At 54.0% G+C, this 15768-nt stretch overlaps 1 protein-coding gene across 3 annotated transcripts in view; it reads left to right on the top strand.

Moving 5' to 3' along the window:
- The first annotated feature begins 64 nt into the window (after positions 1-64).
- TAF4 (TATA-box binding protein associated factor 4) overlaps positions 65-15768 on the top strand; it is a 62011-nt gene continuing 46307 nt past the window's right edge. Inside the window, exons 1-2 of one of the 3 annotated variants that reach the window (XM_088843912.1) lie at positions 65-397; positions 479-1438. In XM_088843912.1, coding sequence (XP_088700038.1) covers positions 151-397; positions 479-1438 — 1207 coding nt within the window. In that variant the 5' untranslated portion in view covers positions 65-150. Of the gene's footprint in view, positions 1439-15768 lie in introns of all 3 variants that reach the window. The other 2 variants (XM_055433931.2, XM_088843911.1) reach the window with 2 other exon arrangements.

The raw sequence follows: 15768 nt of genomic DNA, 5'->3' as shown, positions 1-15768 counted from the left end.
CCCGCCCGGCCGCCGCCCCCGCCCCGCCCGGCGCGCGCCGCCCCCCGCCCGCCCCCGCGGCCGCCCGCCCGCCCGCCCGCCCGCCCGCGCGGAGCCTCCTCCCCGCCCAGCGCCGGCCGAGCGGCGGCGGCGGCGGGCCGAGGAGGAAAGATGGCGGCGGGCTCGGATCTGCTGGACGAGGTCTTCTTCAACAGCGAGGTGGACGAGAAAGTGGTGAGCGACCTGGTGGGCTCGCTCGAGTCGCAGCTGGCGGCCAGCGCGGCCCACCACCACCACCTCGCGCCCCGCGCGCCCGAGGCGCGGGCCGCGGCCGCCGGCGCGCTCGGGAACCATGTCGGAGCCGGAGCCGTGCCGGCCGAGGGCGCGCCCGCAGCGGCGCCGGAGCCGCCCCCCGCAGGTAGAGCGCGGCGCGGCCTGAGCGCGGGCGGCCGCCGGCCGGGCCCGCGTCCTCACCGCGCCGCCCCGCTTGTCTCCGCAGGGCCCGCCGCGAAGCTGAGCGCGCTCGAGGCCGGCGCGGGCGCCGGGGCCGGAGCCGGAGCGGGCGCCGCGGCCGGGGCCTGCCCGCCGGGGGCAGCGGCCGCGCCCGAGCCCGCCGCCAAGCCCGCCGCCCGCAACGGCCCGCCCGGCGGCCCCGGCGCCGCGCAAACTTTGAATGGAAGCGCCGCGCTGGGGAACTCGCTCCGCGCCGCCGCCGCACCTGCTGTCAGCCTGCTCCACAACGGGCCCGCGCCCGCGCCGCCGCCGCCCAAGCCCGCCGCCGCCACTGTCATCCAGACGCCGCCCTTCCTCGGCGCCCCCGCCGCGCCCGCGCCCCGCGCCCCCTCGCCCCCCGCGGCCCCTGCGCCCGCCGCGCCCCCTGCGCCCCCCGCGCCCGCCGCCGCCGCCCCGCCGCCGCCGCCGCCCGCGGCGGCCAGCCTGGCCCGGCCGCCCGGGCCCCCGGCCGGACCCCCGGCGGCCGCGCAGAACGGGGGCAGCGCTGCGCCCGCGCCCGCCCCCACGCCCGCCCCCGCGCCCGCCCCGGTCCCCGCGCCCGCGCCCGCCCCGGCGCCCGCCGCCAACAGTCAGCCCGGGCCCGCCGCCGCGCCCGCGCAGGTGGCCAAGGCCGACTCTCCCAAGACCGCGCTGCAGCCGGCGCCCCCGCCGCCGCAGACCCTGGCGACCAGCTGTCCGGCCGGCGCGGGGTCCGGCATGATCCTCGGGCCAACTATGCAAGGGGCGCTGCCCGCCGCCGCTGCCGCCGGCCTCCCGCCGCCGGCCCCGGGCACCCCCACCGGGCTGCCTAAGGGCTCGGCCAGCGCGGTGACCCAGAGCCTGCCCAGGACGCCCTCGGCCACCACCGGCGGGATCCGGGCCACGCTGACGCCCACGGTCCTCGCCCCACGCCTGCCGCAGCCGCCGCAGAACCCCACCAACATCCAGAACTTCCAGCTGCCCCCAGGTGAGTGGCCGCGCCGCCGGGCGACTGTATGTGTGCTCCCCAGCCGGGAGTCCAGGAAGTTGTCGGGCTGGCAGGACGCGGAGGTCATGAGCTCTGCGCGGGCTGCCGCGAGCCGGGGTGCGTCTCTGCCTAGGTCGGGGCCGGTCCCGGGCCTATATGTGCTGGAGTGTTGCCTTATGTGGCTGCGGGGGCATCTTATCTGTGCTCTACTCTCTGCTTTGCGTTGGGGAACTTTCTCTGTCGGGACTTATGCCCAGTGGGCCCTCTCCTCTCCTCCTGGCCTTGTGTGTCCCTGCCTGGTGCCCCCACAATGGACAGCAATAGTAGCTGGCGCTCTGGGGACAACTTGCTGGGTTATTCAGTCTGGGCCGGTGACTTCTCCACGCTTGGCTCTTCTCTCACTGGTTTCTGGGATCAGGCATATGGTTTGTGTTCTCACTGAATTTATTTGCTCTGTTACTGGGCTGGTCTGTGATTGGTGTCCCCTTCTGGTGGTCTAGGGACCCCCTTTCCCGGTGAGGTCAGGGGAGTGACGCCCCCTCCGTGAGGCTGGGCAAGCCTGCGTGGAAAGCTTTTGCTCCCTTGCTGACACAAGGATGGCAGAGTTCCCAGGTGAGCTTGTAGGGATTCTGGGGCACACACCCTTCCTGGGCACAGCCCTTACCTCACGCGGCTCCTGCAGTCGGTTTTCAGCACTTCTCATAGTGGCCGTGTGGTTCTGCACGGAGTCCTCACAAGGAGGGCGCCTGCCGGGTTACTTTGTTACCGATGCAGTCAGCGGTGGGCTGGGGCTCCCCGGTCAGTGAGTCCTTTGGAGGTACAGATGGTGTAGGAGGACAGGCAGTGTCTCCAAACTCACACTCCATTTTCTGTCCTCTGGGCAGCTTTTTAGGACTTTTTAGGCCCCCATGGTATTAAGTGTGTCCCACTGCTTTCTTTTGGGCTTCCTGGGCAGAGAGAAACCCCAACACTGGAGGCTCCCAGTCTCTGCTTCCATCCCTGGCCTCGTCTGCGTGGACGCAGAGCGCTCCTCCCCTGCCGTGTAGTAACATGTGCTGGCGGCAGGAGTAGTGGAAACAGCACTGCCTGTGTGTGCATCCCCTCGTGCTTTCTGAAGCAGCCGTTGGTCACCTTGAGAGGATTTCAGCGTCTTAGAAGAAGGTCTTGTTGTCACAGTGCCGTGAGGTTTGGAGCCGTGGCGGCACCTGGCAGGGATCTGATTTCACACCACAGAAGGGAGGAGGCAAGGTTTTAGCCAAGAGTGCTGTGTTTCAGGGTGGTCGTGAGGGCTGCCCTGCTCCCAGGAGGAGGTGATGTGAAATAGGTACCTGAGAGGTACAGGGTGCCTCTTACAACACGCTTTGTTTTTGAGTTTGTAGGAGGGTTTCATTAAAGGTTCTGTTTTGCTTATTATGTGTATTTTGACCTTTTAGTGGAAAATATGTTTGATCTTTAGTGGCGTTTAAAAAAGAGAAGTCATGGTGGTAGTGGGTTATGTAAAACATCAAAATACTTTTTACTCATTAAAGTACCCCCTCAGTGGTCCTCAGCGCCTGCCCCACTCCTGGCTAGGACAGTTTCCTGCACAGCGCTTTTGTTCTGAAAACTGTCAGTGAAGTTTGTGAGTCAGTGGAGCTGGTGAGACTGGCGCTGTGCCCGCTGTGCCCGGGGAAGAGGCCCCCCGGGGCACTCGTGTGATGCCTGTAGGTGTGGCTGTTTGGGGCTGACTGGATCCCCTCGCCTCTGCATAGGTGCAGCCTTCACTGCCTGCCGCCTTCTGGGGGAGGAAGCTGTGGTTCTGAAAGGGCGCCTCTGTCAGCTTTGTCATGATTGACCCTGGACGCACTTTCATCTCCTGTTCTACCGGCGGTGTTAAGGATGTCTGCATTTGACAAGTAGGCGACTCCTTGAAGAAAAGTGTAAAAGCGCTGACTCTTTGCATGAGTTCTCATGAGTTTTTGCGGTAGTCCCGTGTGTGTGTGTGTGTGTGTGTGTGTGTGTGTGTGTGTGTGTGTGCAGAGAACAGCTCATGTTGACATTTGGGTGACAAATGCGGAGAGCTGTGCTTTAAAGGGGCCAAATGCTTTCTAGAAAATAAAAAACTCACATCCATCTCTTCATGCTTCCCCTACCCCCACAGTCGATCTGCTGATTTGGAACTCTGATTAATTCTGTTCCATCATTTTAATAAAAGGAGCAGAAAAAGCATAGTTAAAACTACTACCAGTTCCCCACAACAAAGTACTTTCTTTTAAATAGTACAAATTAATTCTATAAATCAAAGTGACAGATTGTGAATATTCTAGTTACCTCATGTAATTGATCGATTGGAAGATACTAAGTTCTACTTGAGGTCTCCTGTTTATTGAAAGCTCTCATCATAAAAATGTATACAGCTGCAGTGGAATTAACTTGTGAAAATAGTTATCGCCTGGCTGCTAATGCACTCTGGTTAGTACTCAGGGGTTAGGGGTGGGCAGAGTTTTCAAAGCTCCACATAGGTGTCAAGTGAAATAACAGACTGTTGGCAATTGGAGTATGGGTGAGAGAGGCCTGCCCCACCAGTCGGGGGTGGTGGTGATGGAAACAGAGGGACGGAGGCTTCATTGAGTCCCTGAGGGCCGGCAGGCCTTGTGTGTTTCATCCTCCCAGCCCACTCTGAGCTCCTGTTGAATTTGGTTTTAGCAGATTCAGTTATGATGTCTTTGTTAGGATGGTTTTGCAAAGAGACGTTGGTGTTATTGTGATTAATTTACTTGTTTGAAGGTACCATAGTCTCTGTTTTAACCTGCTGTGGGGAATATTGAGAACACGTAAGTCTTCAGAGAGATTGTTTCAGCAAAGGCGGTGGTCCCAGGAACAGTGAAGAGCACTAGTTAGTTCTGTGCAGCTTAGTATAGTCATAACATAAAAGTAATATTATGATTATAGTTGAAAGGAGAGAAAAGTGATATGACACGAAAATTAGCATGTGCGCAAATGGTTTTAAGAGATCTTTTCAGATAGGTGTTATGTTAGAGATACTCATTTCTAAAGGTTATCTTTTGTTGGCAAGTTTGCATTTTCAGTAGTGTGTGTCTCTGTCTGTTCTGCTTTCACGGAGAATTTGTCCTCCTGTGATGCTCAGGTTTGGCCGAAGTACAGTTCTCATTCCAGGAGAGAACGCCTTTCCTCCATACCCTGGCTTCAGGACGTTTGCATGGGGCTGACTTAAGATGAGCAGTCTTGAGGTGGCTGCGCTTGGAAAGATGGGGTCTAGGGTGGGGTTCCCATCCTAGGTGAATGGAACTGTTGGATGGTGGGGAAAGAGGAAGAAGAGTCTGGGGGCCAACTGCTGTGTAGACCAGGTTGAGTTCCCCGGCGGACCCCGAGTAGGATGGTAGGGCTTGGGGCTCAGGATGTTCTGGTGACCGACTTCTGCAGAAGTGTTTGGCACAAAGGATAGCCTTAGGAGTTTATATGTTGTCACTTGAGGGCACTCTTCACCTGGGACAGAATACATGGTTCCGGGGGCCTCAGTTTCCCTAGGTGAAGAGTGGGCTTAACCCTGTTGTGAAGGCTGTGAAACTGCATTGGGATGAACCGTGCATGACTGTCAAGTAGTGTTTATTCACATGCTGTCTCAACTCCCTGGACTTTGTCTTTAGCTTCAAGCAGTATGTTCTATGGATGTAGCTGAGTCTCCAGGATGGCTTTATTTCCATCAAAACTGCACCCAGATTGGATAGGTTCTCAGCACCCAGGGAGCCTGATTCTGTAGGTGAGAAAGTTGCTGAGGTTTCACAAGTGGGCCGCAGATCTGGGGGATGTGTCCTGACAGACATGGGGGACATGGGGTACAACTCTCTGCGGAGAGAGTAGACCTGGGTAGGGGCTCACTTTAGGCCAAAGGCCTTGGCCAAGTTTTCCTCTTGATGTACTTAGATAACAGTGGGATTTGGGGCAGCTCTGCTCAGCGACAGATGAGGTGATGTCTCTGAGGTCACTTCCCCACTGCCAGTTTGGGGGAGGCCCTCAGTGGACAAGCAGGCGGTCCCTCCTCCTTGCTCTCTGCCCCACCTTCTGTCCTGGCTGTCCTTGTCTCTTTAGTGTGGACATAGCTGTCTTGGTGATGTGGCCTGGGATGATGTCCCATGCCCATGTGTGTGTCTTTGGGACTGATGATCCTCACATTTTAGCAGCAACCAGGAAAGGCACCCCCAGGCCTTTTGGGGATGTCTCTTCTCACTGCTCACTGTGCTCCAGGGCAGTGAACCCTGCCCTAGTGGCGGAGTCACCGGAGTTTGAGAAGTTTGAGAACAGTCAGTCCTGCTGCGGGAGGGGTGAGCCCTTATCTGTTAGGGCTCTGGAAGGAAGCAGTTGGAAGATGGTCTCCTGGCTGGTGGGCGGCCATTCTGTCTCCCTGGATGGTGGGGATGGAGCCTGGGCTTCTCAGATACCTTCAAAGTTGCTGACCGGTGGGCGCTGGGCTCCCAGTGGTGGGGTGGGATTAGAACAAGACTGGCCCGGTTCTGCCCTGCTGTATACGGTTCAGGAGGTGGCAGTGGGAAAGAGCAGTAGGGGCGGGCGCACCTGTTTGTTTCTTTGAAATCGTAATGAGATGATGGTGGTTCTGACATGCTTCTTGAGCCCATTGCAGTGTGTAAATGTAAGCTTTCCTCATCTTAAGTGATACGTCTGAAGAAAGCTTTTTTATAAATCACTAGTTGTGTGTGAGTTGATCAAAACATAATTAAAACTGTTTTTGAAAATCTTGAAGCAGAGATTTGAAAGGACTCAGGAGAAACTTGCCTGAGCTTTGGGGTAATTTGCATCATTCTCCAAAGCACTTTTTCTTGTCTTCAAGTTGATAACAAGCAGGAGACTCAGGTTTTCCAGATTGTCTTGATTGACTTAGTCGCTGCTTGGGGCTCTCACCTCTGAAATTTGTCTTTGGCTTGAGGTTGGCAGCCTATTTAATCAGGCCTTTGATAGTAACAGGACAAACTGAGAAAGAAAAACAAGGGAGAGGGGAGCCATCTGCAGCAGGACCCTCCATCCTGGGTGTTGTGTGCCTGGCAGGTGACTGCATTGCTCTGTTTCCTTCCGGGCCTGAGGGGATCATGGCTCCTGGTCTGTAAATTACAAACACTGCACTTCAGACCATCTTAGAATAATTGCTCTTTAACGCCGAGTGAAGTAGATTAAGTGCTATAAAATTATGTTTGAAAATTGGAAACTTTATATTTTTAGGATCGAGCCATGTAAGCTTTAAATTAACAGTTTTGAATTTTACATATCCTCTAATAACTACACCAAGAAATTAAAACCTTCAGAAGACAAAGTTGTCCACAATTTAGATTCCTCCCTTGCTCCCAATTTGAGAAGCGCACGGATGCCACACCTGTTTCTTGTCTGGCTGCCCGCCTGGGTGCACTGCTGCTCAGGGGTGGTTGGAGGGGGGAGCCCCCCACCCTCCCAGCATGGGCTTCCTGATGGACGTGACGCAGGCCTGTGAGCGCAGAGCCCCTCTGCAGCCCTGTGGGCCTGTGAAGCTGGGTCGAACGTTTGTCCTTCCCTCCTGAAGTTAGAGCCTGAATGGGACCTTTCTGTGTTTTCCACATGGCCTGGGAGGACGGGACATGCCTGCTGATGTTGAGCCCCAAACTTGGGAGGTACGTGACCAGGTGAAGAGGAGGGTACAGGGGGTTGGTGCTGATGCTGGGGCACCTGTGTCCTGGAGGGCTTGGTATCGTCTGAGTATCGTCCCCCTCCAGAGATGGGGAAATCCTAAAACAGTTCTTCAAATTGGATGTTGGATTTCAGAACTTAGGGGCAAGTGGTAAGAAGGTTCTACCCCTTGAATGACTTGTTTTGGGTGTCAGTGGCTTGAGTGGACACTGAATGGATAGGGCAGGACTCAGAGACCTCAGCCCCCTCCCCAGTGCTGGGCGTGGCTGGCCTGCTGGTCAGGCAGAAAGAGGCCTGTGGGGTCAGCAAGGAGGCTGCAGGCTTTGGGGAGAAAGTATATACTGTGCTTACACCTGAGTCTCGGGGTCAGGGGGAGAAGGCAGCTTTTCTGCTCTTTGTGTTGAAGTGCATGGACAGCCACTCAGGAAAGGTGTTTAAAGGAGTTTATACAGCTCTCACAGGGGGGCTCGTCTTCATGAAGTTTATTCAGATGGACGCCAGGCGTTAGTGAGCTCGGCACGGAGGAGACAGGCCTGTGTTGAGCCTGTTTGATCTTGTAAAAATGCTGTAAAATAGTAGTGTCTTAAGTATCACGGTGACTATTCGAAGAGTTGAAAAGGAATATGTTATTGATTTTTTAAAATAAAACTGTCTTATACAAATTGTTGGTCACTTGAAAATGATTTCTTTGCCCACCTGTTTTTTCTGATCATAAAATTAGTTTTATTCATTATAGGAAGTTTGGAAGGAAAGGAAAAGTGTAAGGAGGGAAAAGACATCACTTGTAACCTTACTTTGTCCGACAGGTCTCATTTTGACGATGTCATCTCAGCCCATGTCGGGTGCAGAAGTGCTTCTAACTTTTACAGAATCGGGGTCACCCCATAAGGTCCGCCTTCTCCTTCCTGAGTTCTGGGTGTGGCTCCCACCCCCAGTGGTCTATGAAGTTCCCTTCCTCCACTTGGTGCCCCTCTGCCCCGGGCCAGCACTTCATCTCAGCGCTGACACCCTGCAGTGCTCATGTCCACTGGTCTGTCGTGGCCGTCCTGTGTCCACTCTGTGTGCACCTGCTGTGCTGGACATTTTCAAGTCTTTGGTACTGGTGTCTTTTGAAGGACTTGACTGTTTATGCTTTTAAAACTGTGGTGTTTAGAAACACGATCAAAATGTGACTTTTTAGAAACCGGTAGCGTTCTAAAGATTTCCTTTAGCAAGTTGTATCTGATTTTGTGCCTGGATTCTTAAACCATGTGAGGGTAATTAAGCCCTTGGTTGATGGAGGTGTTGGTGGAGACCGTGTCCTTTCCAGGCGTGGACTGAGCCAGGCTGCTGGGATGCCAGCATCCAGGCTGGGGCCCCAGACCCACAGAGCCCCTGCCGTTGGGGGCTTGGTTTTGCGGGTTTCTCACCCCAGGTTGATGAAGGAGTGGGCAAGGGACCAGAAGGCCTTCCGAGCAGGCAGTTGAGGCCTGGGTGGAGAAGGGAGCTGCATGCTGCCGGGGACCTGGGTTCAGGAGTGGAAGGGGCTGGTGCAGGGGCTGGAGAGCAGGTCAGGGAGGAGAACCCAAGTTGGGGGAGCCACGGGGGCTGGCTGGCCACAGAGCTGTGCATTCAGAAGTGCTGGGGGTTGAGTTTATTCCAGGGTTCTCAGCAGGGCGGTGGTCGGATCTGAGCTGTGTTATGAGAGTACTTTGTGTGTGTGGAATACAGGGATGAGGTAGGTAGGGGCAGGTTGGCCAGCAGGGGTTGGTGGTGGCCAGGGCAGCATCCAGGCGTAGGCAGGTAGCCGGGCCTGGGATGCCAGTGTCAACATGGAGCATGGTGGACCTCCTGATAGGTTGGAGGTCAGGGGTAAGGACAGGACATCCTGGGGGGAGTGAGGTTGAGGACTGGGGTGACATGAAAGAAGGTGGAACATTCCCTGGGGGACAGTGGGGGTGGGCACAAGTGTGCTTGTTTGGACATGTTAAATTTGAGATGCCTGTTTGTGGAGGAATTGGAGGGAGTTGAATATAAGCAGGAGATTGAGGGAGAGGCCGGAAGAGATCAGAATTTGGGAGTCGTGGTGTTTGATGGAATTTTTCGTAGTGCGGTCACCCCCACGGGAGCCTCAGTGCAGATCCAGAGAGAGAGGGCTGCCTTCTGGGAGAAGGTGGAGAGGGGCAGACCCTGCTGAGCAGAGGGTGAGGAGGAAGTGGGGAGTCTGAATGCTGCCAGCCCTTCTGGGTAGAGTGTTTTGTGATGTTGGACATTGTCACTGGGGAAGTGCTGTCCTCTGGCCTCTCTGCCTTATTTTGAAAACCCCCTAGAATGAATGTCAGTACTCTCCTTGTGGGGCTCGAGTCAGTGAGCCCCAGTGTGTGCAGTCCTCAACTCCTGCCATGTGCCAATGGGTAGGCATCTGTAGGTCTTCAGGGGCCTGTAGGTTACTGGAGCTGATGGTCCCTTGCAGGTGACCGCCTTTGAAGATCCTGAGACTGGAGTTGAGTCGCTATTCAAGGACCTAATGGCCACTTAGCAGGGGGCTGGGCATCCAGGGTGCTGCCCTCCTTCTAGTATGCCCTCCCAGCTGTGCCCACAGGAGCAGCTGGTGTTCAGGGACCAGGCTTTGCATGGGGAAAGTCAGTGTGTGGAGAGGCTGTCCCAGGGAGCATGCTCGCTTCCTGTCTGGAGAGCAGGTGTGGCAGGGCATGGAGTGCCCGGCTGTGGGCTTCTCCTGGTGGCAAGAACTGTGCTCCATGATCCTGGCTTTGAAAGGCCCCTCATGGCCCCTGCAAGCATTCCGGTTGAGGCCACCCTGCTGACTGGGAGGGTGAGCTGTCAGGAGGCACCCTGGCCTTGAGGGGCAGAGGCCGCGGCTCCTCCAGCTGGGCCCTGAAGGCACAGAGCTGTCTTGGTGGACAGTCAGTGGCCCTACTCTTGGCCCTGAAGCCCAGGGCGGTGTTTCCAGAGCTTGGCCACTCATCGATCAGCAAGCATGAACTGAGCACCAAGTTCAAGTCTGACCTGGTGCTGAAGCAGGACTGTCCTGCCCTCAAGGAGTGCCCTTCTGATGGGCGGGGCATGGCTGAACCTCTGCAGGTCTGTGGGGGTGGGACGAGTGGAATGTCATTTCTGAGATGCCGTGTCATTAGTCACTCCCTCCCTTGGTGTAATTTCTCAAAAATAGGCTTTCTGCCTGTTCTGCTCAGTTCTGGATGCGCCGCAGTTTTCTCTGCTGCTTTGGACTGATTAGATAACAAGTCAGGTTTCATGCCACTTAGTGACGTGTTTTGCAGTTAAACTCAGTTCAGAATGTCCACCTTGAAAGTCCTCGGGTGATGAAGACAGCCTCCAGCTGGGCCACGGGAATGATGGGCAAAGAGCTCGCTAGGGATTGTGCGGGTCCAGGCAAGGCTCCCAACCTCTGTGTGCCTTGGCATCCTGGCCTGGGCCCTCGTGGGCCGACTCTGCTTTCCTTCCATGCTGAGCAGTTGGGAAACCACATGCCTCTGTGAATGTCTCTGAGGCTGCGCTTGGGGGTAATGTTGGCTTGGTGACCTCGGGGGCCACTGGCCTGCTGGGGACCTGCCACCCTAGAGAGAAGTGTCATGTCCTGGCCTAGTCTCAGCAAGGTGGGACAGGCCGTGCGGGGACGTGTGGGCACAGGCAGAGCTGACAGAGCATCTGGGTTCCATTCCCTGGGTCAGCACAGCTGGCCAGGAGGAGTACCCCGTGTGCAGGGAGAGGGAGGCCAAGGATGAGCCCACTTCCATGGCTATGCAGGGACACTGCTGGGATCAGTGTGTTCCCACCTGTTTTGTGTCGTGTGTTCCTTTACTTGTGGACAGTTGTCCAGAGGATGGGCTTGAACCCTCTGAAGTTGTGGCTCCTGAACCTGCGGCCCCCAGCAGAGCAGGCCCTTCCTCAGGACCATGGGTCTCTTCCTGAGGCTTGTCTCTAGGAGCTCCAGAGAGCAGGGCAGGTGTTCTGAATCTGTCGGTGGGACTTTCTGGGAATTACCTGTTGGTCTTGATTGTGGTCTTATCAGTGAAGCATGGCACTTGGGTCTTGCTCTGCCTTGACTTCCGCGTTGGCATGGCACTCACGTGGGGAGTCCCGGAGACCTGGGGGTGTTTGTGAACAGTCCATTGTTCAGCAGACCGGCTGAAACTTCGGGAAGCATTGGTTGAAACGGAGACCAGTGGAGGGCAGGATGTGTGTTTGGATCTGAAGTGTGTAGAGTTGAAATAGTCACAGTCTCTGGTCGTTTACCAGTTAAATAATCACCTGTGACACCACTGGCAGGAGACCTGGGTCCCTGCCTGCCTCCCGTGTGACTGTCTGGACCCTACCTCCCCAGCTGCAGCAGCCCATGTCCCCACTTGTGGTCACCACACCCTCGTTTTCCCCTCCTACCCACTCGGGGCATCTTACTATATGTAGCCGAACCGTGTGTTGGATTTTGTTGTCACTCTGTAGGGAGAGCCATGTTGTGGGCCATTTTCTGGGACCTCGGGTGTTATGGTGCAGGGGTCCTCCTCCTGTAGGGTGGGTGGTGGTTTGTCGTGTGGGGACCCTTGTCCCGGTCTCCAGTGGGGGAGCAGGGGGCACAGGCCTGTTGTGGGAGGACTTGTCATCCAGGAAGCATTGCCACTTCCCAGCAGCGTGTGGCACATCCTGCGAGCAGGCCAGTGACTCCCTTAGGAAAGCCACGTGCTTGGTTCTAGAAGTTGGAGTTTGGGTTGTCTATCCATATGAGTGTGAGTCAGCAAGTGGGTTCAGGGCTGGGACCTAGAAAAGGGTTCTTAAAAGGGGGATTGCTCGTCACACCACAGGGACGGTGTGCTCACCTGGTTTGGGGGGGAGGGTAGGATAGCTGGGAGAAGGGAAGCTGCCAGAGACGGGTTCTGGGTGCTGTGACACCGGGAGGGTGGAACATGTGGAGCCCGTGAAGGATGCTGTGGAGGAGAGAGGGCGGCGTGCGTCCCAGCCACCGAACTGCCAGGGGATTCCCGCAACGTCCTGTCCATCTGCTCTCTCCTCCTCTTGCGAGCTTAGTACCGCTTAGGTTCCTTTACTCTTGGTTTAGAGGGTCTTGGTGGGGGAGGAGATTGTAGCACTATCAGCCAATCACTCAGAGGCTGTTTCTCAGGTGGGGTTTGGGGCTCTACCCTGGACTGTCCAAGTACTAGCAAAAGTAGATTTAAAAAAAAAAATAGTTTTTTAAAAAGCATTTTTAGTTTCACAACAATTTAAGAGGAAAATTTAGCGATTTTCTATAAACCCCTGCCCCCAACACACGTAACCTCCCTCATCATCCACAGCCCCTACCAGATGATGCATTTGTTACACTGGTGAAGCTGCGTTGACGCGTCGCCATCACTCAGGGTCCACGGTTCGCTTCCGGGCTCACTGTTGTGTTGTGCCTTCTGTGGGTTTGGACAAGCGCGTGATGCTGTGTTTCCATCATCACAGTGCCGCATGGAGCGTTTCACCGCCCTCAGGGTTCTTGGTGCCCTGCCTCGCCGTCCCTGTCCCTCAAGCCCTGGCGCCACTCATCTTTTCACTCTCTCCATGCTTGTCTTTTCCAGAATGGCATATAGCTGGAATCAGACGCTATTGTTGTTTTCTCTGATTGGCTTCTTTCATTTGGTAATATACACTTAGGATTTCACCACGTCTTTTTCATGGCTTGATAGTTCTTTTTATCACTCTGTAATGTTCCCCTATCCAGGTGCACTACCGTTTGTCTATCCATCACCTAGTGAAGGACATCTTGGTTTCTTCCAAGTTTTGACAGTTATGCATATGGCTGCTATAATATCCATGTGCAGGTTTTTGTGTGGATTTACGTTTTCAGCTCCTTTGGGTAAACAGGAGCAGGAGTTGCTGCATCGTATGGTAAGAAACCACCAAACTGTCTTCCCAGGTGACTGCACTGTTTCACGTCCCCACCAGCAGTGAACGAGTGTTCCCGTTGCTCCACACCCTCTCCAGCACTTGGTGGTGTTGGTGTTCTGCGTTTCGGCCTTTCTGTTGGGAGTGTGGTAGCATCTCGTTGCTTTTATTGGTGTTTCCCTGATGACATACTATGTGGAGCATCTCTCCATGTGCTTATTTGCCTTCTGTACTTTACTGAGATACCTATTTAGGTCTTTGGCTCATTTCCAATTAGGTTGTTTGTTTTCTTGATGAGTTTTAAGAGTTCTTTGCATATTTTGGATTACAGATTATCAGATGTGTCTTTTACAGGTGTCTTCTTCTGCCAGTCTATGACTTGTCTTCTCGTTCTCTTGATACTGTCTTTTGTAGAACAGATGTTTTCAGTTTTGATGAAGCTCAGCCTATCAGTTTTCTCTTTTATGGACTGTGCCTTTGGTGCTGTATCTGAAAAGGCATCACTGTGCCCATGTCACCTAGGTTTTTTTCTGTGTTATCTTCTAGGAGTTTCTTAGTTTGCACTTTACATTTAGGTTTGTGATGCGTTTGAGTTCATTCCTGTGACAGGTGTAAGATCTGCATCTAGATTCGTCTTTTGCTGGTGGAGGGGTGTCCAGTGGTTCCACCACCATTTGTTGAAGAGACTGTCTTTGCTCTGTTGTGTTGCTTTGCTCCTTTGTCCAAGATCAGTTGACTGTGTTTATGGGGGTCTGTTTCTGGGCTCTCTGCTTTGTTCTGTTGATCTGTCTGTTCTTTCCCCGAACCACTCTGTCTTCATTACTATAGCATTTTAGTAAGTCCCGAAGCTGGGTAATCACTCCTCCAGCTTTGTTCTCCTTCAGTGTTCTGTGGCCCATTCTGGGTCTTTGGCCTCCTCTCCATGTGAACTTCACAATATGCTTGTTGATACTCATGAAATAATGCACTGAGATTTTGATTGGGAATGTGTTGAGTCTGCAGATCAAGTTCGGAAGAACTAACATCTATACAGTATCGAGCCTTTCTCTCCATGAATGTGGAATATCTATTTCTTCATTGATTTGGTTCTCCTTTGACTTGATTCATCATTGTAGGCATTATGTTAGATTTATAACAAAGTATTTCATTTTTTTGATGCTAACATAAATGGTATTGTGTTTTAATTTCAAATTCCATTTATTCATTGCTGGTTTATCGGAAAGCAATTGGATTTTATGTATTAACTTCGTATCCTGCAACCTTGCTATAACCGTTTATTAGTTCCAAGGAGTTGTTTGTTTTTTGGTCAGTTCTTTTGGATTTTCTTTTGGATTTTTTGCATAGATGATCATATGATCTGTGAACGAAGGCAGTTTTATTTTTTCTTTCCCAATCTGTATATTCTTTATTTCCTTTTATTGCCCTGGCCAGGACTTCCAGTTTTAAGCAGTGGTGAGAGGGGGGCATTTTTGCCTGCACCAGATCTTAGTGCAAAAGCTTTGAGTTTCTCACCATTCAGTATGATGTTAGCTGTTGACTTTTGTAGATTATCAAGTTGAGGTAATTTATCTTTTTTCCTGTATTGAGACTTTTTACTATGAATGGGGGTATTTGGGGAGCTTCTGTGGGATGCTCGGGGAACACACTTGGCAGGGGGAGGCTGAGGAAGACACCCATCCTGTCCAGGTCTCTGTCCCTGACTGAATCCAGGGTTCTGAGAAGGGCATTTCTGGAATGCTAACCCCTCTTCCTCCAAAGGTGAGTCCCTTCCTTGGTCTGGGGTTCTGGTGACAAGGGCCAGTGTTGCAGCCCAAGGGACCTGGCCCCACCTGAGCCCCCAAGGGCTTTTGGGACTTTCAAGGGTGAATTTGGGTGTTTGTGTTAGAAAGCGACCCTCCCCAACTGGGCTGTCCTGCTCTGGGTTGGGGGTGAGCTGGTTCCTGAACCCCATGGGTAGTGAGGAGGGAGGTGCCGGCTGGGGGGTGGGGGTGGGGGGTCAGCCTTGGTGAAGGACTGTGAGGTAGGTGGAAGAGTGGGTCTGGGGGATCCCAGGAAACAGTGGCGTGGGTGCTGTTTGTCCATCAGGCAGCCACGTCTGAGTGTCCTGGTAAGGGAGTCCGGGCGCTGTGTTGAGACGGTAGATCTCTGGTCCCCTTGATGTGTCATTTTCCACAGGACTAGAATTTGATGGCAGATGTTTGTATTGTCCACACTCTTAGTGTGGAGACCAGGGGTCACTTTTCTTATGGCAGAGCCCAGCTTGTGCAGGTTAAGCACTTTGCGGTTGCACGGTGTGAGGGCTGCCTTTACAGCAGAGAGAAGGGCTTGTTGTCTCAGTGTCTTGTGAGATGTCACCACCTCCACTTGTGAGTCTGGTTCTTTCCAACCAGGCTGTGCCTCTGGAGGTCTCCCTGAGGGCAGTTTCATGAAGGATCCACCGAAGACAGTGTCCTGTTTCTTTTGGTTAGGGTCTTCTCTACTTGTGCCTGAGTTTACAGTTTCCCGTTCACGTCTAGGGTTCCTGTTTTAGGGATAGGAATGTCAGGTGAACGTCTAGAGGTCTCTAGACTGTCACCCTTGCCGGAAACGAGTGTGAATACTTGTTAACTTTAGGAGAAGTCCTGCTCTCAGTTCCTGCTTGCTTCACTCAGAAGGTGGCACCTCAGGACTGAGCACAGCAGTAAGAAGACAGCTCTGTTCAGAACGGGCAGGAGTTTGAAATAGACATAAGACAAGTCTTGAAAATGGCTGGCAAACACATGAAAAGTCATCAGAGGAAT

Source organism: Moschus berezovskii, chromosome 15 (assembly GCF_049115385.1).
Source record: "Moschus berezovskii isolate FMDL1 chromosome 15, NW_MosBer_1.0, whole genome shotgun sequence".
NCBI classification, from domain to species: Eukaryota; Metazoa; Chordata; class Mammalia; order Artiodactyla; family Moschidae; genus Moschus; species Moschus berezovskii.
This window is presented reverse-complemented; position numbering and strand designations above follow the sequence as displayed.